General features: G+C 41.2%; 1 protein-coding gene across 2 annotated transcripts in view; it reads left to right on the forward strand.

Annotated features, from left to right (window-relative positions):
* Positions 1–22,410, forward strand: part of Dip2c (disco interacting protein 2 homolog C) — a 150,948-nt gene that overhangs the window by 114,889 nt on the left and 13,649 nt on the right. For both annotated transcript variants that reach the window (XM_032884503.1, XM_032884504.1), the window contains exons 28-31: positions 3,840–4,008; positions 6,197–6,367; positions 16,302–16,363; positions 21,893–21,950. In XM_032884503.1, coding sequence (XP_032740394.1) covers positions 3,840–4,008; positions 6,197–6,367; positions 16,302–16,363; positions 21,893–21,950 — 460 coding nt within the window. The remainder of the gene's footprint in view (positions 1–3,839; positions 4,009–6,196; positions 6,368–16,301; positions 16,364–21,892; positions 21,951–22,410) is intronic.

A 22,410-nucleotide genomic window follows, 5' to 3' on the forward strand; every position in this document is an offset into this window, starting at 1 on the left:
TAAATCTCTTATGCTTTTATAGATTTGCTTGTGTAATACTGTACAGATGCTTGTGATGACTCACACCTGTAACCTAGTATTATTTAGGCTCTAACAGGATGGCTGCCACAAGTTCAAGACCAGCCTAAACTATAAAGTAAAAGCTTGTCTTAATAAAACAAAGATCCTTCATAAACATTTCCCCAATGGCAAATTAGTAAAAGTATGTCCTACTGTGAAATATTAAAATTATTTACATGGGCTTTTGCTGAATATGGCATATTGACTATAAACATTATACAAACATTTGAGCAAATCAAATCACACAGAAGATTAAAACATAATAATAATTTAAAGTATAATTTTTCTTTCTTTGAATGTACCCAATCTTCTCATTCTCAAATTACTAACTGCATTGATTCCTCTACTCAAAGGATAAAGTCTGAGAAAGAAATTAGAGAAATGACACCCTTCACAGTAGTCCCAAATAATATGAAATATCTTGGTGTGATTTTAACCAAGCAAGTGAAAGATCTGTATGACAAGAACTTCAAGTCTCTGAAAAACAAAGTTGAAGAAGATCTCAGAAGAAGATCTCCCATGCAAATGGATTGGCAGGATTAATATAGTAAAAAATGGCCATTTTGCCAAAAGTGATCTACAGATTCAATGCAACCCCCATCAAAATTCCTACTCAATTCTTCATAGAGTTAGAAAGAGCAATTTGCAAATTCATTTGGAATAACAAAAAACCCAGGATAGTGAAAACTATACTCAACAATAAACGAACTTCTGGGGGAATCACCATCCCTGACCTCAAGCAGTATTACAGAGTAATAGTCATAAAAACTGTATGGTATTGATACAGAGACATGCAGATAAATCAGTGGAACAGAATTGAAGACCCAGAAATGAACCCACACACCTATCCTATGGTCACTTGATCTTTGACAAAGGAGCTAAAACCTTCCAATGGAAGAAAAATAGCATTTTCAACAAATGGTGCTGGTTCAATTAGAGGTCAGCATGTAGAAGAATGCAAATCGATCCATTCTTATCACCCTGTACAAAGCTTAAGTCCAAGTGGATCAAGGACCTCCACATCAAACCAGATACACTCAAACTAATAGAAAAAAAAAGTGGGGAAGACTCTCGAACACATGGGCACTGGAGAAAATTTCCTGAACAAAACACCAATGGCTTATGCTCTAAGATCAAGAATTGACAAATGGGACCTACAAAGCTTCTGTAAGACAAAGGACATTGTCATTAGGACAAAACGGCAACCAACAGATTGGAAAAAGATCTTTACTAATCCTTCAACTGATAGAGGACTTATATCCAAAATATACAAAGAACTCAAGAAGTTAGACTCCAGAGAGCTAAATAATCCTATTAAAAAAATGGGATACAGAGCTAAACAAAACATTCTCAGCTGAGGAATATCGAATGGCTGAAAAGCACCTAAAGAAATGTTCAACATCCTTAGTCATCAGGGAAAATGAAAATCAAAACAACCCTGAGATTCCACCTCACACCAGTCAGAATGGCTAAGATAAAAAACTCAGGTGACAGCAGATGCTGTCGAGGATGTGGAGAAAGAGAAACACTGCTCCATTGTTGGTGGGATCGCAAGCTGGTACAACCACTCTGGAGGTTCCTCAGAAAATTGGACATTCCACTACCTGAGGACCCAGCTATACCTCTCCTGGGCATATACCCAAAAGATGCTCTAACATACAACATAGACACATGCTCCACTATGTTCATAGCAGCCTTATTTATGATAGCCAGAAGCTAGAAAGAACCCAAATGCCCTTCAACAGAGGAATGGATTCAAAAAATGTGGTACATCTACACAATGGAGTATTACTCAGCTATCAACAACAATGACTTCATGAAATTCATAGGCAAATGGAATGAACTAGAAGATTTCATCCTGAGTGAGGTAACCCAATCACAGAAAAACACACATGGTATGCACTCATTGATAAGTGGATATAGCCCAAATGCTTGAATTACCCAAGATGCAATCCACAGACCACATGAAGCTTAAGAAGAAGGATGACCAAAATGTGGATGCTCCCATTCCTTCTTAAAAAAGGAGAAAAAAAATATCCATAGGAGGGGATTTGGAGGCAAAGCTTAGAGCAGAGACTGAAAGAACGGCCATTCAGAGCCTGACCCACATATATACAGCCACCAAAACTAGATAGGATTGATGAAGCTAAAAAGTGTATGCTGAAAGGAACCAGCTATAGACCTCTCTTGAGAGACACAGCCAGAGCATGTCCAATACAAAGGTCAATGCTAGCAACAAACCACTGAACTGAGAACAGAGACCCCCTTTGGGGGAATTAGAGGAAGGATTGAAAGAGCTGAAGGGTCTTGCAACCCCATAAGAGCAGCAATGCCAACCAACCAGATCTTCCAGGGACTAAACCACTACCAAAGGACTATACATGGACTGACCCAGGGCTCCAACTGCATATGTAGCAGAGAATAGCCTTGTTGGGGGCACCAGTGGAAGGGGATGCCCTTGGTCCTGCCAAGGTTGGACCCCCCAGTGCAGGGGAATATCAGGAGGGGCAGTAAGAGGGGTTGATGGGGGTGAAAACACCCATATGGGGGAGAGGAAGAAGGAGGGGGGTCTTATGGACAGGAAACAGGGAAAGGGAATAACATTTGAAATGTAAATAAAGAAATATATCTAATAAAATAAAATTTAAAGAAAAAAAGAAAAGGCTATGGCAAAGGTTAGGGTTTGCTATATTTCCACTTCACAAAAATAACTGAAACTTTGAAATGTTTAAATAGAGAGATGAAAATATGCTGCCAATTTTCTTTTGCCATATTCCCTCTACGTGGTTCTCTACATGAAGGATCATGTTTCAAATAAGTTTGTGGGCTTGTCGATTTTTTCCTTTTTTTTTAAGTTTTATTTATTTTATGAATGAGTGCTCTATCTGCATGTACTCCTGCATGCGGGAAGAGGGCATCAGATCACATTACAGATGGTTGTGAGCCACCATGTGGTTGCTGGGAATTGAACTCAGGACCTTTGGAACAGCAGCCAGTGCTCTTAACCACTAAACCATCTCTCCAGTCCCTCATTTAGTTTTCTTAAATTTCTTGAGCCAGCTGGGCTCTCTTGATTTTTGTTTTCAACTTCTTAAACGAGATTGATGACATCACAAAGAAATGGCTTGTGCTAAGAAGATCACAGGCACACAGACAGAGATATGGCTCTTGATACAACATAACAGTGTTGTGGGTTTCATCTATGAATCTTTGTATAAGTAGAATAACTCTTTAAATCTCAGAATGTATATCTAAGATCTTGTACTATAATAAGTAGGGTCAAGTACTGTTAGTTCACAATGATAAGCAAGCATTAAAAATGGCAGTCTGTGCTCTTCTCAGTGGGATGTGTGGGGAGAAAAGGGGAAGGAGGAATTGCGGGAGGATTGTGAGGGGACTGGGAGGAGAGGGAAGACTGACACTGGGCTTAAAGTGAATAAATACAGTTTTCAGAATGACTGATGGAACAAATGCTTATGAATTAAAATTTGCAACCTCATTTTTCTAAGTATACTCTCAAGTATAAAGGTAAGAAATAGGAGTAACTCTGAACGTAATACACTACAGATTGACACACTCACAAGGTCAAGTGAGTTCTTTTGGCTCTCCTAATTTTTTTTCTTTTATGATTTTCTTAATCTTTTTGTATCTGGATTTTCTACTTATCTTACACATGAGTGTTTCTTACTTGAAGTGTTCCTGTTTCTCAGGTTGAATATTACTGTCTCTTTCCCATCTGCCCTGGGTTCCAGCCCTCATGACCTGTCTTGTCTCTGCAGTGTATACTCAGGGCACCAGTCCATTCTGATCCCACCTTCTGAGCTGGAGACCAATCCTGCCTTGTGGCTTCTTGCTGTGAGTCAGTACAAAGTCCGGGATACCTTCTGTTCCTATTCAGTGATGGAGCTTTGCACCAAAGGGCTGGGCTCACAAACTGAGTCCCTCAAGGTAAGCATCCCTTCCTGGGGCCTCCAAGGTCACCAGCACTCCAGGCTATTCTGGCCTTGAGAAAGGACACTCACACACTTGGTGAGGCATCATAGTCCTTCCAAAGAGCTGACCTGTGATCTGCTTGCAGATTGATGTAGGGAAAAATAAGGTTTTAGGTTTTCCTCATGAATACTTTTCCACTGTCAGATACTAGTAAGAATTGTTAAGTACTTTGTCCTCAATTCCTCCAGTATTGTTCAAAAGATGCAAACTGTCTCTTTCCTAGCCTGTCTTGGTGTTCAAGTAGAAAATGTTTGTGTTATCTTTCCTTTGCTAGAAAGTCCTTATTTGAAGGTCTGCACTGTAACAAAATTCCTTTTGTACCTAAGTGAACAGTGTTTGGGTTTTTACTGCTTTCTTTTTTATTTATATTTAGTGAGAACAGTGTTTCCCTCCACTTAAGCTGGGGGAGTTTGATAGACATGTCTCCATAGCAAGTTAAAGAATCATTAATGGCAAGAGGGAAGATAATGCTATGACCCGCCTTGTTAGTGTTCTGTCCTGCCATTCTCTGCTTGTATGCACAGTGTGTGTCTGCCTCTAGCTGTGCAGGTTGTTTATGTCTCTGTGTGTGCACACAGAGTGAAATAAGGCCTAGCATATTTGTTTCCTTTGAACCTTTTCCTATTTTTCCCAGTGCAATAAAACAAAATAATGTTAAGCTATATAAATGCATTTTTGAAATTACATATTTATAGAAGGAAGAGTCCATCTATATTGTTTTACAAAATTGTCAGGTGCTTTTTCATTTGCCTTTTGTGTTGGCGTGTACATAATAATCAGAGTTATCACAATTGGGTGATAACCTTTACATTTCAGTTGACACTTGCCACAGCTCTGTGAATCAGGACACGCTACTGTCCCTTGTAAAGATGAGAAAAATTCAGAGGATTAAGCAACCTTTCTAATCTCATTCCTATACTTAAAGAATTATAGAGATAAATCTGTATTGCTAATTGGAGTTGCTATTATAGCACAGCCTCTTGATAGTCACAGATGAAGTTATTAGTATCCTCCAGAGTTTAATTGTTCCTATGTAATGTTGTGTATGCAGTTATGGTTAAACATCAGATTTTAGTGTCAGAGTTATCCTGAAGTCTGAGAATGTAGCCCAGTGGTAAGGCACAGTCAGGGATTCTTATGTTATCTCTGCTGTTTGCACAGCTTGCGGGGTCTAGTTTGGGTAGTCCCCGTGTCAACAGCTCTGCTTTAATTCAAGCCAGCATTCCTCCTTGAATACTGTCACCTTCACTTGAGGCCCTTCTGTGCCTGATCTCATCCCTCTCAGCCCAGCCCGAGTGTGACAGCTTCAACCATTCAGTATTGTTGTTTATTTCACAGAATTCCTCCTCGTCTGTGTCTGTATTTGTTAGAGAGAACCTTAGAAATAATCATGGAGATGCACTTGATAATGAAAGTTGGTCAGTGGCTTTTTAAGTCTCTTCGGGTATAAATAGAGACTTGTCACTAGAAAGTTGTCTTAGCACTTTAGTTCTGCCTTTCTTTTTAAACATATTTCCCATATGTGCATTTTTAAAGGTATGTGTGCACATATGCATGCTTGAACAAACCATGTTTGCTGGTACCTACGGAGACCAGGAAAGAGTCTTGGTCCCTTAGAGCTGGGATTAATGGCAGCTGTGAGCCATGAGCTGTGGATGATGGAACTGAACCTGAGTCCCCAGGAAGAATAGCACACACTTAAGCACTGAGCCATCTTTGTAGCCCCATCATGTGTACATCTTGTCAGTTCATACCCTCCAAAAATGCACACTGGTGCTTGTCTTCCCCAGTGAGTGTGCTTGCCTGCCTTTTCCTTGCCATTCTTGCTACATTCATGTTCATTCATTCATTCATTCTTGCTTCAAACATGTTTTCAATGGTATCTTTACCAGTTTGGGTGTCTATGGTTTTGTCCTGTGTTTGTTGAGCTGGTTGATTGACTTGGCTAGGCTTTTGGGTTTTTGTTGTTGTTGTTGTTGTTGTTGTTGTTGTTGTTTATTCCTCCAAACTCCTCAAATGGTTTACAGAAAGACTTTGGGTACAGTGAAGAGTATTCTTGTGGGATTCTGAGTGAAAGATTGTATAGGTTACACACAGCTACACATGTTGAAGGCTTAGCTAGTGTCCCTGTTCTTATTTCCAGGCACGAGGACTGGACTTGTCCCGAGTAAGAACCTGTGTGGTTGTGGCAGAAGAGCGTCCCCGAATCGCTCTTACACAGTCCTTCTCAAAGCTCTTTAAGGACTTGGGCCTCCACCCACGAGCTGTTAGCACTTCATTTGGCTGCAGAGTGAACCTGGCAATTTGCTTACAGGTGAGTTTCATTGAAACCATTGAGTGCTGTGTCAGAAGACTGAGTCTCAATGCCAGTGTGCAGTAGCCCTGTTCAGTGAATTTTCCTTGGCAGATGCTTACTTACATTAGACAAATCTCTGGTCATCACACAGATGTGACTTTTCTGCTTTTATTTGGAGACTTCCTTTCTAGTCATTATTCACATCCCCTACTGTGTCCTGGAATGTTTTAACTTTGACACAGGAGTAGCTCTTGGCCAAAACTGGACTGTCAGACTCACTTCAAAATTAGATAAAAAGAAACTACTTATTTCACTACTTTGCAGCCTTCTTAATGCTATGACACTTTAATACGGTTTCTCATGCTGTGGTGACTGCCAACCATAAAATTATTTTGTGACTACTTCATAAGTGTAATTTTGCTACTGTTGTGAATCATAGTGTAAATATCTGATATGCAGGGTATCTAGTATGCAACCCCTGCCCTTCAACACCCAAAGGGGTCACAGCCCATAGGTTGAGAATCATTCGCCCATGGCTTGAGAATCATATCTGCAGACAGTAATTTCTGGAGGTAGATTTTTACTATGTTCATCGGTCTTCAAAGTTTCTGTTGCCATAGCAACATAGCAACAAGACTGCATTTCTGTGAAATAGCTGAGAGGGAGGCAGTTCTCTGAAGGAAGCTTTGAATGACAATAGCCAGGGGAATATTGGTGGTTTTCTTTTCTTCATTAGTTTCCTTCAAAGGAAGCTTTGAATGACAATAGCCAGGGGAATATTGGTGGTTTTCTTTTCTTCATTAGTTTCCTTCACTATTTCCTTCTTTTTTGATGCACTCAACCTGTGAAGCGTGGAGTGACAAGATTAAGATTGCCAAAAATAACACAAAAATAAGCACTTCAAGTCTGTGCCCAGCCTTTACCAGTCCTGGGTGAGTTACAAGGAGTTTCTTGAGCTAGCTCACAGCAAAAGCTGGACTTGCAGTTGCAGGAAGGCACATGGCTTCCAGGCCCCTACCTACAGTGTCCCTGCCATTGAGACTCATGAGGGCAGCCACTGCAGTCTGCAACTGGGTAAACCTCAGGAAGCGCGATTGGCTTCTCTGCTGTCCATTTTAGGTGCTTGGACTCAGTCACTTTGTAAAGGGGTAAATGTGTGCATGTGCTCTCCCCCCACCCCCACCCCCCCCACAGAGAGAAAGACAGAGAGACAGAGAGAGACAGAGACAGAGACACTAACTTAGAGGATATCAAAGCAAAAAGTAGCTACCAACATTTGTTAAACATTTTTATCTACGTGTTCCCTGTTTTTATCTTCTTTCCTTTCAAATTGACTGTATACTTTTTTAAAATGGAAAAAAGTAAATTTCAAAGCCCAAATTTAATCTTTTTCTAGTGTTGGAGAGTCTTCTTTCTTAAATGAACTGAATATATCCTGTCTTTTTTTATTTTAATATTCGACTTTTCAAATTTTTTTCTTTTCTAAAATATGCTAAATGTGAAGGGTGTGTGTGTGTGTGTGTGTGTGTGTGTGTATACAATGAAATGTGCGTTAGCCATAAAGACAAGTGAAATTACATCATTTGCAGGGAAATGCATAAAACTAGATTACCATGTTGAATTAAACAAGCAAGTTTCAAATTAAAGGCAATTATTAAGTATTTCCTTTCCTGTAGAATCTAGATTTGGTTTTTCCCTACAAAAAGGGGAGCATAAAACACAATGGGGTATAATTGGAGGGCAGAGTTAGGAAGAGGAGCAGGTCAAGAGGAAGTGAAAGGGGGTGTATGTGATAAAAGTGTATTGTGTGCATTGTGAAAAGGTCACAGAACTCATTATTTTATTCAGATATGCAGTAATGAAGTTAGTCTCAAGGAATACTTAGGTCATTTTTTTTAACCAGTTAGCTAATGTTTTCCAAGAAAAGAATAACATCTAATTTTATTTAGAAACAAAATCAGTTTTTTCCTTTTGCCATGTATTGGTTATCATAAATGGTTGCCCTGCTTTCTACCAGAAGCTTGAGGCACAAAAATCCACCTCTCCCAGGGATGCAGTGATTGTGCAATAAAATACTCCCACCTCCTGCTTGGGGTGACACATTATGTGAACAGAGCATGTGGTTGGGGTCAGGCTCTTGATCACAGTGATGTTTACAAAATGAGGGAGGGGAAGCAGGAAAGGGATTCCTCATTAGCATTAATTACTGCAAAAGAAGGCAAAGTTCTGTAGTTAGTGTAGAACATTGAAAATTTGCATAGAATGGCATGCAGCGTACATATTTATTAACTTCTGAGTCTTTCAGATGTTTATACGCGTTCCCCTAAATGAAATATTTTAAGATGGCTTACAAGAAATGAAGGGAGCATGTAGATCTTTGCCCTGAAATGTCTGACAAATGAGCCCCCACAGCACTGCTTCAGTAAGCAATAAAGAATGCTGAAGAGGGGAGACTTCATCAGAGCTGCCTGCAAGTGGTGTAGGAGTTGCTGGGAATGTTACATTCTTAAGTCTTTGCCAAGGTGGCTTTCTGGTGATGCTACCCAAGGCATCCCGTCTCCTGTAAGGACTCCTCATCTGCATTCCTTTAAGTACTCCGGATAAACTCTTTAACTAAGTAAGCTAAAGTTGGAGTCAGTTCATTGAACACTGGCTGATGTCCTCTCTGGGATGAGTGGGCATTTCTTCATGTTTTCCCAGGAGAACTTAAGAACATAGAGTTATCTCAACTCCAAGGCTTAACTGCCTATGTGCGTTAGGCACACACCTAGTTATTTTTTTCCATCTAAATAGCTACTTATTCGAAAGAATTGTTTACTATGAAACCCTGTAAGATCCAAGAAATAGGAAATCCCTACCTTCTGTGCACCTAGAACCTAGTGGTTATCTGATAATTACAATGTAACAATGCTGAGCAAATGAAATGTTATCTTCATAATGGGAAGCAATGATGTAATTTTAATTTATTTAATCTTATAAGTGTGGCTTATAACTTGAACTTTACAGTCAGCAATGGTCCTCATTAGGGGTTTGGGAAAATCATGATGCACTTTTGTATTTTTTCGTTTTTCCATATCTTCATTTTCAGCTATCTTTTATTTCCAAATAACTTACTATTAGAAATATCCAGGTGTCTGATAGTAGAAACTAACTAAAGTAAATGGTATATAAAGGTAAATGGTACACAAAGGAGAACAGGTTTGTAATCTCTTTCAAGGGCCATTTGGGCCAATGTGCTACAGGATTAACTTCTGTGGAGCTGGGGAGGTAGCCACTGGCTAGAGTAGCGTGCACAGCCTGTACAGATCCCTGGGCGTTATACCCTGCACTACATAAACATGGTAGCCACACTGTGACCCCAGCTCTTGAAAAGAGTAGGCATGGGATGGAGTTCAAGGCCATCCTTGCCCAGTATTGTGTTGAGACCAGCTCAGGATATAATTTTATTTTCAAAAAAAACCTTCTAATTAAAAAAAAAAAAAAAAAAGTCGGAGTGTGTGGTTTTTGTTTTTTTGTTTTTTTAATCTCTTTAAAAAGAATCAACAAATGCTCCATTTCTAGCTTCACTTCCCAGCAGGCTGTGGGGCGGCGACTCATAGCTCACACGCATTAAAGCTTCTCTAGCTCAGAAAGATGGTCATTCTGTGCCCTTACCGACCTCTATCCTAGACACTAGCCCGTGACAAAGTTCTTACTCTCTCTATATTTCTGTCAGTGAGATAAACTGTCAACACAAAGATCTACCTGCCTCCCACTCTAGAAAATGCTAATCTCATTTGTTGGTGAGGAGAATAAAAGGATCAAGAGTGCCTTGGCGATGAGAAGTGTTTGGACAGGTGCTGGTTGACAGCACAAGCAAGAAGGCCTGTGGGAAGTGATAGCAGTGGAGGGGCTACAAAAGCCTTGGCCCCTGGTCCCTGGAGACATTCACATTCTGTTATGTTGTATGAAGCTGTGTGACAGAGCTGTTTTTACAAACAAGGCTGTGAGACACATCATCTGGAAGGCAGAAATCGCTTCCTGTGATATTTCTGTTTAGAACAGGACACAGTGCAAAATAAAGTGTGAGGAAGATCAGTGTGCAAATGGAAACATAAAAAGCCAAGATACTCTTGAGATTTTCCCCCTTCTGCCTAAATGGTTAAGGTGATGAAGAAGGTGAGGCTTCTCTTTGAAGAACCAGCATCGCTGGCGTGCACAAACACTGGTGTATCAGCAGGACTGTGAACTGTCAGTTGATTGGCTATTTCTTTCTAGTGGCTTTCTTCACATCTAATCACCGTCCCACATCCCTTCAGCACACTGAGATTCTGAGATTCTGGGTAATCAGCTAGTTACAGTGAGGAGACTTAATCTCTCTGAGACAGTACTTAAGCAGATTAGAAAGGGAGCCTCATCCATGTGTGTCTAGGCTTTAAATGCCTATTCCTTAGGGACAGTGTTTTGTGAAATTAGTGGTGTCACTTGTGAAACCAGTGGAGTTTCCTAGCCTTTTAGGTTTCTATGTACCTTATAAATTTGGGTTTTTTTTTTTTAATTACAGACCAAAAGGTCTCCACAGTGCCTTGAATACTCAAAAGATGAAATCATGCAATTTTTTTCTAGTGCTGAACAGACATGGGTAGATACCATTTAAAACACATCTGACAGAGCTGGGGTGACAACTTAGTTTTAAAATGCTTGCCTTGAAAGGACCTGAGTTCAAATCCTAAACCTATATTATAAAGGAGCCCAGGTCTGGTATACACACTTGAAATCCCAGCACCTAAGAGGTAAAACAGAGGCGAATTTTAGAGCTCAATCACCAACCAAGCCAGTGAGGTATCTGAGGAACAATACTTGGTCTACATGGGCACATCTATAATTGTATATACAATATACATATTCAAATATAGCAGATGGTGTGCCTGTCTATAGTTTAAAGCAGCCAGAGAAATGACTCAGTGGATGAAGGGGCTAACTGCCGAGAACAATGACCAGAGTTGGATACCTAGAAACCTTGTGGTGGAAGGAGAGACCCCACAGGTTGTCCTTTGACCTATACACACACACCAAGGCACATGTACAGCATTCTCCTCCCTGTACCAATCATAATTAAATATATGCAGCTCTAAAGTTAAACTTCAGAAGGAATAAATTAGGGATTTGTTTTTATTTTACAAACTTCTTCTCCTGTGGCACCCAGCTGTTTTTACTGCCCAGCCTCATACCCCTCTTCACCATGGTCAGTCTCATGTTGAACACCTCTCTTTTATGGAGTCATCATGCCCTTGCTTACTGAGACTTTATCTACAATAGTCCATGGCCATCCACCATCACGTAGCAGAGGCTGTGTCCTATTCCGGGTCCCTTCCGCTTCCTTTCCTTGCTCTACACTTCTGTCATGTCTTCTGTTAGTAGCTGTGCTAGGGCACAGCTTCTCTAATGACCCTCTTTGGGCCACCACACTGTCACGGGTGCTGATGCTGTCACTTTGGAGTACAAACAGGTTTCTGAAAAGTGCTGGAACCGGAGTCATCTCACCATCAACCCTATGCATTCAACAGAAGTTACAGCCACTAAATGAGTACTTTCTTGGTCAGAGTTTACTGCCCATATAAAAAGCGCATAGCACATCTGAATTTCCTCCAAAATGACCTTACAGGATGAATCTGCTTCAAGTAAATTGTACTTAAAGAGAAAATGGACATCCAAGCTTTGCTTTGAAAGAAAACACAGAGTGTTTTTAACAAATACATCAACATAAAGCCCTTTGATTAGGGCAGCTGCTAGTTAGACCCTCCTATACATAAGAAGGATAAAGTTTAATCATTGATTTTTATGATGAGAGAAAGGCCTGGAAAGGTTAAATAGAATTTGCTAATTAACAGAGCTATCTAGGAATAAGCCACTTGTCACCTTTAAGAATGACAATTTCTCAGAATCTTGAACTATTAAAATTACATAATTTTCATTTGTTGAATTGATGATGAAAAGTAGATATTGGAAATATCAAATTACTACTTTAGTGTTTAATTAACTTTAGTGTCAGATTTTTTTGTTTTGGTTTGTTTGTTTGAGACAGGGTCTCACTTTGCCGCTCTGGCTCCTGGAACTCACTTATGTAGACCAGGCTGGTCTCCTAGCTCTCAGAGATCTGCTTGCCTCTGCCTCCGAAATACAGGGATTGAATGTGTGTACCACTGTGCCCAATTTAACATCCTTTTCTACAGTACCATTATAAGCAGTGTCATTGTTTATTATTAACCTATCTTGGGAACAGTTTCCCATCGCTTTGACAGCTATTTAGAGCAAAGAAACTCTCTCTCTGCATTAGCTATATAATATAAAAAGTAGCATCCTCTTTTCATTAAAGGAAGAGAAGGAAAAACAATGTCTTTCCATCTCCCAAAGGAGGCTTCAGATGTTTTCTCATTAAGGGGACAAGTCCTTAAATGTGAATGCTGATGGTTTTATTACGTAGGATAAGATGAGTGATTTATCTGAGTGAAAAGCTTGTTTATAAATAAATAACTTTGTAGAATTAAATCAATAGTAAAAGTTCTAGTCAACCTTAAATCTTGAAAACCCGACAAAGAGAAATACAGTCATCACAGTGATAGAACTAAGAGTCCTTGGTCATTAAAGAGAAAAAACCGGACTGCTCAGAGGGCAGTATAGCTCTCTCAGCATAAAACAAATAGCTGTAATAAGAGATTAATTAATTTGAGCTTTCAAGCCACTTGTTTTCCTCTGCCATGTTCTTAAATGAGAGAAGTAAAAATAAAGTGTTGTCAGGGATTTCTGCGTGCTCTGGGGAGTTAGTCACTGGCAGCTACAACTTTCTGCTTTCTGCTGCTATATGTTGTCCTTAATAATTAATACTCCAGTCTGGGCTCTCGGGACCTGTATTCTCTGTCATTTGACTTGTTCTTCGTTTCAGTCAAGAAGAGTTCTGAGTTTAGACTGTGCCTTTTACCCACAGCCTGGCTAAAAGTTTTAAGCTATTAATATCAAATAGATATCTAAGTTTGATCCAGTGTGTCCCGTGTGCTAGACACTCATTCCAACATTCCATTACATGGTTACTTTATTTAAACAGCACACAGCGCACCTGTGAAGTAAGTATGTCATTCCCATATGGCACGGCAGGACTGAGCACGTCACCTGATGCAGGCCAAGTGGTCATCAGTGCAATGTAGGCACTTGGCCCTGAAGTTCTGTCCTAATTCAGTCATCCAAGTAAAACTGATCTTATGAGGCTTCACTCAAGTAGTAGGAAGGGTTCCACAAGTCCCTGAACCCTAAAGTCTGTTTGTATGACAGTTACCAGACTTTGCCAGCCTGAGTGCTCACACGTGCTCCCTTTGAAGGGAGGCATTCACTGGGCCGGAGGGAGGAAGTCAAGCTTAGTGTTGATGTGGTCTTTTCAGAAGGGTCCTCTCAAAAGAAAAATACATAGTGTATTAACAAACGGGCCATGTTCCAGTAAAACATTTCAAAACCAGGCAAGGTGGTCTTTGGCTGGTTCCTGTGAGTCTCATTCCATTTAACAGCTTGACAGCTGATGGTATAGACTGGCAGATTACAGGCCAGTGAATTAGATAGATTTTCACTATCTTTTGAAATTTGCCTGTCCCACCCTAACTCTCCCTTTAAAAATTAGACTTTTTTTTTATAACTTAGGCTAATGTCAAACTCAGTGTGTAAAGAAAGAAGGGAGCGAGTATTCAGTTTAGGAGCCTGGAACTTGATACCATCATACCTCAGAAATGCATATTTGATGCTTTTATTTTACTAATCTATGAATAGGATGAGAAGCTATAACTGTACATGTAAAGACTTCTCCTCCCTGTTGTGAAAAACTTACAATTAAGGAGATGAAGAGGTTAAGAGCATACGGAAGGCATGAGTTTGGTTCCCAGCACCCACGGTGGGCAGCTCGCAATCTCCTGTACCTCCAGGGAGCTCTGACACCTGTGTCCTCCGTGAGTGCCCACAGTCAGAGGCACAGACACACGTGCACACACATCTCTTAAAAACTGTCTTGATGAAGTCATTAGAGTGAGCCATTGCAATATAGACTTTGAAGTGTCATTGGAAAGAGAAAACTGAAAGCACCTTAAAGTCACTTTTGAGATGCACTGTCTACCTTACTGATAAAGGTCCTGGGACAGTTTACGTGCCATAGCCTATCCTCTATTTCTCTTTTGTGCTCTGTGGATATGTTGACATCTTTTCAGTTTTTTCCCCCATCTTTAACAGTATAGTGGTTAATTTTAATGGTTTCCATATTTAACATTGTTTTGATCTTGTTTTTACTTTGTTCTCTGCTTTCTGCATTCTTCCCCACCCCATCCTTCCCTTTTCTTCATCCCATTCTTAATTGTTGCGTTGTTCTGTGTGTCTCTCTCCTATTTGTGTCCTTCCTGCCCGTTGGCTTGGTATATTCTCCTTTCTTGTCCCCACCCTCTTGCTGCTTGTAGCCCCACAGGCTGTGGACGATGGCCGAGCAGGTAGGGGACTTTTCTGTTCATCACACCAGCATACACCCACCTCCTTACCTCCTGCCACTCCGGCTTCCAGCACTGAGACAAGCTGCAAGTGCAATGAAGAGATTGACAGGTGGTCTATAGGCCTGTGGCTTGCTTGGTACCACCTAGAGTAGCAGCACCCAGATGGTGTCACCATGAGTGTGATCCCTAGTCCTTGGCTGATTGGGTCTACTTCCATTTTCTACCATCCCCCACTTCTCAGGACCTGTGCTAGGCCTTGCTGGTTTTAGTTGACCACATATGGTTATGAATCTCACATTGTTCATTTCACCACACAGTGTTTCTCCATCTGTTGCTCTGTAGCGCAGCTCCACTGAATAGTTATAAGGTGGAAAGAACACTGTTGGCAACTGCTGTCATTGTGGGCACCCACGTCTCACTTGCTTGTGTTTCCTCTCCCTACTCACAGTGGTGGACCCCAGTGATCACTATCCCTGACTGTTGTAACAAAAAGGTGATGATTTGTTGTTTAGACAGGGTCTCACCCTGTATCCTAGCTGACCTGGAACTCAAGAGTACCCACTTGCATCTGCTCCTGCTTACCCAGCAAAGCTGTTACTGTTTTTATTTTTATATTTATACATACTTTGGTACAAAATGAGATTCTTAAAGAAATATAGTACAGTTAAGTAAATTCCGAAAGGCAAAACTTCCCCCACCCTCTTATGTCTGTTGTGTTTACCATGTTTTTTAATCTTCTAATCATTACCTTATCTCATATGTAAAACGTTGTATCATCTCAATAATACATGCCTTCCTTGAGCAGAGGCTATTGGTCAGAAGTCAGCCCAGTATATTTTTAGAAGGTCTTTATGATGCCAAGATGAATGTCTGGACTGCTGTGTTAAAGCTCAGTGTACTTACTGCTCAGTTGATTTAGAGACGCATAGAACCTCCCTGACTTACGTCACAGACAGAAATAACCTTCTGAGGCCGAGGCACAAGCGGGATTACAAGGAACAAAATAATTATCTCCTGTATCTTCCTCCTCAATCTGTCAGCTCCTGTCATGCTCATGCTTCAGTATCTTAAGGTCTAAAAATAGCCTTTCTGAATTCATGTAGTGAAAATTTCTGAGCAAGAGACATTTCATATCCTGGCAACCCGCTTTTGCAGCCAAACTTTTCCTAGTAAAACATGTTGTCTACATGTTCCTCCCTGCATTCTTATTATACATGCATGGCTGGGGTCAAGCTTTGTGATGGGCCAGTGTGATCCTAAGGTTACTTTGGAAATTTAGATGATAAATCAGATGTTAGAAGGCTGCTTGGAGAGCTACAGGTTTAGCGCCATTAGTCTTTGGGGTGGTTTGTCCAGCTTGAGGCTTTTACCAAGCAAATGCCTACGACTAGGAGAGCTTATATAGACATAGCTTCTTTCCATGCACACAGGTTAACCACATGTGTTGTTGTTCACAGGGGACATCAGGACCTGACCCCACCACTGTCTATGTTGACATGAGAGCCCTGAGACATGACAGGTATGGGTTCTCTCTTCTTTCCTCCTTTCCTCCATTGTGGGTGACCCAGCAAATATGTGTCCTGGTTAACCAAGAGGTGAAAGTAGCCATGTTTACTTGTTTAAACCACCATTACATGGAGAAAGTGTGTGGCTGAGAAAGATGGCTAAAACTTAAAAACCTGGGAGAAGAGAAGTATCTAAAAGTCGTGGTCAGATTCCATTTTGCATGACAATATATGTCAACATTCCAGCTACATTTCTACATGAGGGATGTATACATTTGCACCTTATGTTGGTGTTTTTATGAAACAGTTAAAGTAGAAATGAATTTACCTTTTCTGCAAAGCTACCAAACAGATTTTTAAATGGGATTATTGGTGTGTGCCCATTTGTGTTTTTATATTATGTCTCAGGAAGACAAGGCAGAGGCCCACACAACATAAGACTTTTTGGCAGAAGCCCTACCTCAACTAGAAGAATCTATTGAGATGTCCAAGAGGAAAGAAAAAATGTTATTATCAGTTATGATATAATGTTATGATATTATCATCAGTTCTTCCCATTGAAATGGCTTATGGTCTGCTTGGTGGCCATGGAAATGCTACAACATTGTTGTTGTGTGGTGTGCAGATATAAGCATAGATCGATGTACTTCACAGGTGGTTACTTTTCACACGAATATGTTGCTGTACACCATGTAGCGTGCTGTTTACCCTGTGTTTTCTAGAAGTTTACTCATCTATCAAAACTTGTACTACATGGGAAAAAAGTCAAAGTGTTTGTGTGGTTAGGGAGAGGGTGAGAGCATGGGTGGTCTGCCTGACCAAGAAGACAGCTGAAACAGGAACCATCCTCTGGACAGACTGACAGGGAATCCAAATCTGTTGGCCAGGTGAAACATGCCACTTGAGGAGACCAGGGTAGTCACCACTCCCTACTCCCACAGGCTTTGCGCACCCTTACCCAATATTGGCCCATATCTGGAGCCTTTTCTGATATGCTGCCAAGTAATTGGTAGAGATAAGGGACTGTTCATGCCCTGCAGTTCATGGAATTTGTACTAAAATAGCAGCACCTATCAGAAGCCAGCAACACATGCCTGGCCTGCATGATTCTGTGTTAGACTCTCACCTGTCACAGATGTTAGAGGTTGTGTCATTAAAGTCCCTTACATGGTGGCTAGGGACCAATGAAAATGACTTTCCCCTCGCCACTGTCCTCTACAGAATCAGGTTTGGATGCTCAGAGTTCAATCTGGAGCACTTTCTAAGCTCAGAACCAGCATTGGAAGGACAAAATAAGTTGTCCCAGGATCAGAGGTGAGGGTGCCCAAGTGGGAGCCTCTGGATCTGAATTCAAATCCACCTAACTGTGAACCTTACTGAACAATAATGCCTCGCTTGTATACCTTACCGAAAGAGTGCCGTGCTAGTGACCCTCCAGGAAATCTGCCCTCCCACTGTCCTCCCAAATCCAGAAAGACCAGAGTTCTCAGTGCACTGCAGTTGGATATCCTCCTGGGTTATGAGTATCTGGGCAATCGGGGAAAGCCTAAAATTGGATCTGGGGATTTTCTTTTGAGAAAAGACAGACTGTCTCAAAAACTATCTTTACCTGTTAATATTTTAACCCAATTGTCTTCATTGTGACAAATCTTCATACAGAAAGGGCAGCGTGTGGGGAAACTGCTATGACTAAGGGTGTATAGTGGGTGGTGAGTGATCATATTCACCATTCGATCAGTCCTGTATTGCTCGAAAGAGCAGCAGGCCTGGGTCGAAGATGAATCCTTTCCAATCACTCAATTCTGTGATCTTAACTAAGGCCTTCTGAATCATGCTTGTGTCCTAATTTCAAGTCAGTAGTAATAGTCTTCCTGGCCTAGGCTGCTTTGCACAGTAAAATAATTTTAGAAAGAGACATGACAGTAAGTGTCCTGGAAATTGCTCCAGGGTCATGTGTCATTAAACTTCACTGAATAATGTCATCAGTTGTGATGATCATAAATGATCTTGCCCTTGATGGACTTCTAGGCCACAACTTCTCAGGCTACCTTAAAGTGAAGGGTTGTGTCTGAGCAGTCACCAGACCTCCCATCAGCATGGTGGATGGCCCAGGTACCATCATAGAGCTTGGATATGATGCAGTGTAGTTTCCCTGAAATAACCAGTTCTCTTCTATAGTAGAGAAAAACTGAGGATTATTCCTGAGTCACCAGAATATCTCCCGGGATCATACGCTCCACCTTCTTCACTCAGGCCTGCTTCAGGCCTTTTCAGTCTGCTCTGTCTGGTTAAGGTACCTGCTACTCTTTCTCTGCCCCAGCAGCTCTTTCCCACAGTGTGGGGCTCTCCTTAAATTCCCACTGCGGGATGTGAGTGAGTGCTTGAGACCCTCAAGTTGACTGAGGTATCTCCTCAGACCACCCTACACTTTATTTTTCAAGATGATAGGAATTTACAATGTTCCTGCTTGCCTGGCCTTCTGTAGAAATCTGTTCTGCCCACCTCACTTCATCTGTCTAGGCCCCTTTTCCTTGGCCTGTTGCATAGAATCTCATTCTCATCTTCATCCCTCATTTATAGTCAGTGGAGGTCCACCTTCCTGATATCCAGACACAGCCCCATCTGCATCCTCTGCATCCTCTGCATCCTCCTATGGTCGGTGTTCTCCAATGGGTTTTCCCTCAGAGTCTTTGAGAATCTGATACAACAACACCTATGTGAGGTCTGTCATAAGGATTAATTACTTTACCAATTGATTTAATGGGACATTCACTTGGGAGTGTCAAGATACCTGCCCAATTATCACTTAATTAACCTGGGGGAGCTTAGTTTGCCAGTATGCTATGAATGCACTGTGAGTGAAAGAAGGGAAGAGGACAGATAGGTGCAAACTAGCTCAGAGATTGAGATCAAGATCTCAGTAGGCCCACCCTTTAGAAGCAAGGAATTAAATAGATTCATTAACCACATCTGCTTGGTGTTAGGTCTCTGTCTTTAATACCCATTTTATTCTTGTAGCCCCAATGTTAGGGATTTGGCAATCAGTGTTTGTAGCCAGGTTGCCATGGAGAAAATTTCTGCCTCACATAATGAGGATACATAGTCCTCCAGTCTCCAGAATAAATTTAGTTCCCACATATACAAAAGAAAATGTTCAGGGGCTATTTGAGAATTGTTATTAATTTTAAAGGTATTATTTACTGTGTATTTAAAATGAATTCATAGTTACTTGATCTTTCAGTTTGATCTTTTCTTTAAGCACTTGAATTGTTTCATCTTTAAGTAGAAAAGAAAAATATTCCTCATATATTCCACAACACAGTTTTAGTGGGTTGTCAGATCTTAGCCCAGTATTATTATGAAGATCTAGACTCCATCCTGGAGTGTAACCTGAAGTCATGATTAGAGGGTATGGCTAGAGCAGTATGAATTCTAGTGCTGTGGGTGTAGGTCAGTTAGAGCATTTGCTTAGCTTAACAGATAAGACACCCTGTATGCCATCCCTAACACTGTATAAACTGGAGGAAGTGCCACATGCCAGTAACCCCAACACTGGGGAGGTAGATGTAGGGAGACCAGAAAAATCAGCTACAGAACAAGTTGATATTAGCCTGGGCTTTATAAAAACCATCCTGGGAGGAAGTCAGGCAGGAAGGAATGAAAGAAAAACATGGATTCTAAAGTAATTGCAACCTGATGAATAACTGGATATCAAGATTCCTAACAGCAGTGGACAGAAATAAAGGCATCTCAGTGGGCTTATATTAGTCAGCAGCACAGTAGGAGAAGCAAGGGTAAAATCTAAGACACTTATTGGCCCAGGGACTCATATGCTAGCTTGGGCCCTGGTGTGCATTACGTGAGCGGCTTGAGTTCTGCATGTGCATGTGTGTGGTGTGATGTAGGCGTGCTGTACATGTGCACTTAAGATCATGTATGCTGGAGGGTATTATGTACTGAAAACATAAGAGCATCTGGTAGTGTGTTATCCAGGCGGTACATATATGCCCATGATTGTAAAAAGGTGCAACAAGCAAATGAGGACTTCATGTGTGTAAGGGTGTGTGTATGTGTATGTATGTTGTTCCTGTTAGTGTGTTCAGAGTATTGTGTTTGTTGCATACACACAGGTATGTTCTGTGTATGTGTGTGCTCATGCTAACATGAATTTGTGATTCTTTACTTTTCCAAATATATTCTGGGATTTTCTGGGAATTGTACAACTACAAAGTGATTTGACATCATTGTCAACTTCAGCCAGAGGAACAATAAGATCCCAGATCAAGAATGGTACAAAACACAGAGCAGTGTGACCACCCATGTACAATTGTTAGGAAAGTCATCTGTCAGAGATCACTGTCTAGTAAAAATGAATGTGCTGTACCCATTGCCCAGCTCCTAACTGGGAGAGCTGTAGGTCATAGCAAGTTGACAACAAGACTATGGCCCCAATGCCTCTTCTATCTGCTTTTTCCTTCTCCTATGGCCCTTGCCAAGTCTTTATCAGGCATGTAGGATTGGAGGCCTTATGTCTTCCGTATCTTAGAGGAATATGGGATAAAGCTTAGGAAGGGAAGATCTCTTATAATCTGCTCCAAGCTCTGTTTTTTTCCCCAGGTACAGTTCCAACCTGTGTTTTCTGTTCAAGTGCTTGCAAACACCAAACACTCACTTTCTCTTTGTGTGAACAAAACTTGTCAAAAAGTCGGGCAGGATGACACATGTTTATATTATCAGCTCTGAGAAGCCAGAGACAGTGGATCTCGAGCTCTCTGGCTACTTATGCCTACTTAGCAAGTTCCAGGCCAGTGAAATTGTCTGACTGAAAAATATAAAGTAGAAGGTGTTGACCTCTGGCCTCCAACACACACACACACACACACACACACACTGCTTTGCAGGTAAGTGAATAGTATCTAATCCTTGTTTAACTGGTGAGAAGGAAAAATGAGCAGTAAAGATCACAAAGCCTGAAAGATGGAGCCCCAGGAAGGACAATGAGACAGCTCAGGACATGGTCAGTCAAGGTCTTCTCAGCAGTCTGCAGACCAGCTTACTGTTAACTGTGCTGTAGACCCAAACCATGTTCCTCCTGCTTCTCCCCTCAGGCACTCCTAGTTTAGTAGGCCAACTGTGTCCAGTGAATCCACAGAACCCTGCCTTCCTCAACATCATGTCAACAGTCAAGCATAACTATACCAACTGCAGGCCTACAGGTCACACCTGGGCCCCTGTCATGGTTAAGGATGCCATTTAATGCCCATCCTTCCACTCTGAGTGCAGACACATCTTTCCATTGTCTCACAGATGGAGCGAATGTGGCTCCATATCCTTCCCCTGTGACCATTACTGATGTGTTCTTGCCATTTGTCTTTGCAAAGACATCATTGCCTCTGCTATCAGTAGCCCTCTCTGGGGCTTCCACCTTTGCTAACAGTTTACTTCCCTAAGAACCTGCCAAGCCCAAGCCATGTACTAACGGTGGCCAAAGGACAGCAGTGTGGTCCAAATGCCCACTGAGTGACGCGTGTTTCTACTTACAGAGTCCGGTTGGTAGAAAGGGGGTCCCCTCACAGCCTACCTCTGATGGAGTCTGGAAAAGTAAGTATTAAAGTGTTAAAGCCTTGTCCCAGCACAAAGGTGAGTGAGGATGAACAGACTTCACTGTGTGAAGAGATGTGCTCTCAGACTATGTGTTACCCCGGAGAAAAGATACTGTTCCAGGATGGGTTGACTATGAGTACAGAAAGCAATAATAGTATTTTGAATAACATCATCATCATCACCACCACCACCACTATTATTATTATTATTATTATTACTAATAATAATAACAACAGCAACAATAATAACAAAACTATGTGGTGTTGGAGCCACTAGAAGCCTGACTGCTACCTATCTCTCTATGGGCTCTGTTCTAAGAGCTTGCCAAAGTTTTAATGTGCTTGTTCCAATTCAGTTATTAGTCCCATGTTCCAGCCCTCAGGAGGAGTAAAGACTTTCAGAACCTTGAGAAGGTTCTCATACTGTCTTAAGCTTAAAAACTATTGGCTACTATTTA

This window comes from Rattus rattus, chromosome 14 (genome assembly GCF_011064425.1).
Source record: "Rattus rattus isolate New Zealand chromosome 14, Rrattus_CSIRO_v1, whole genome shotgun sequence".
Lineage (NCBI taxonomy): Eukaryota > Metazoa > Chordata > Mammalia > Rodentia > Muridae > Rattus > Rattus rattus.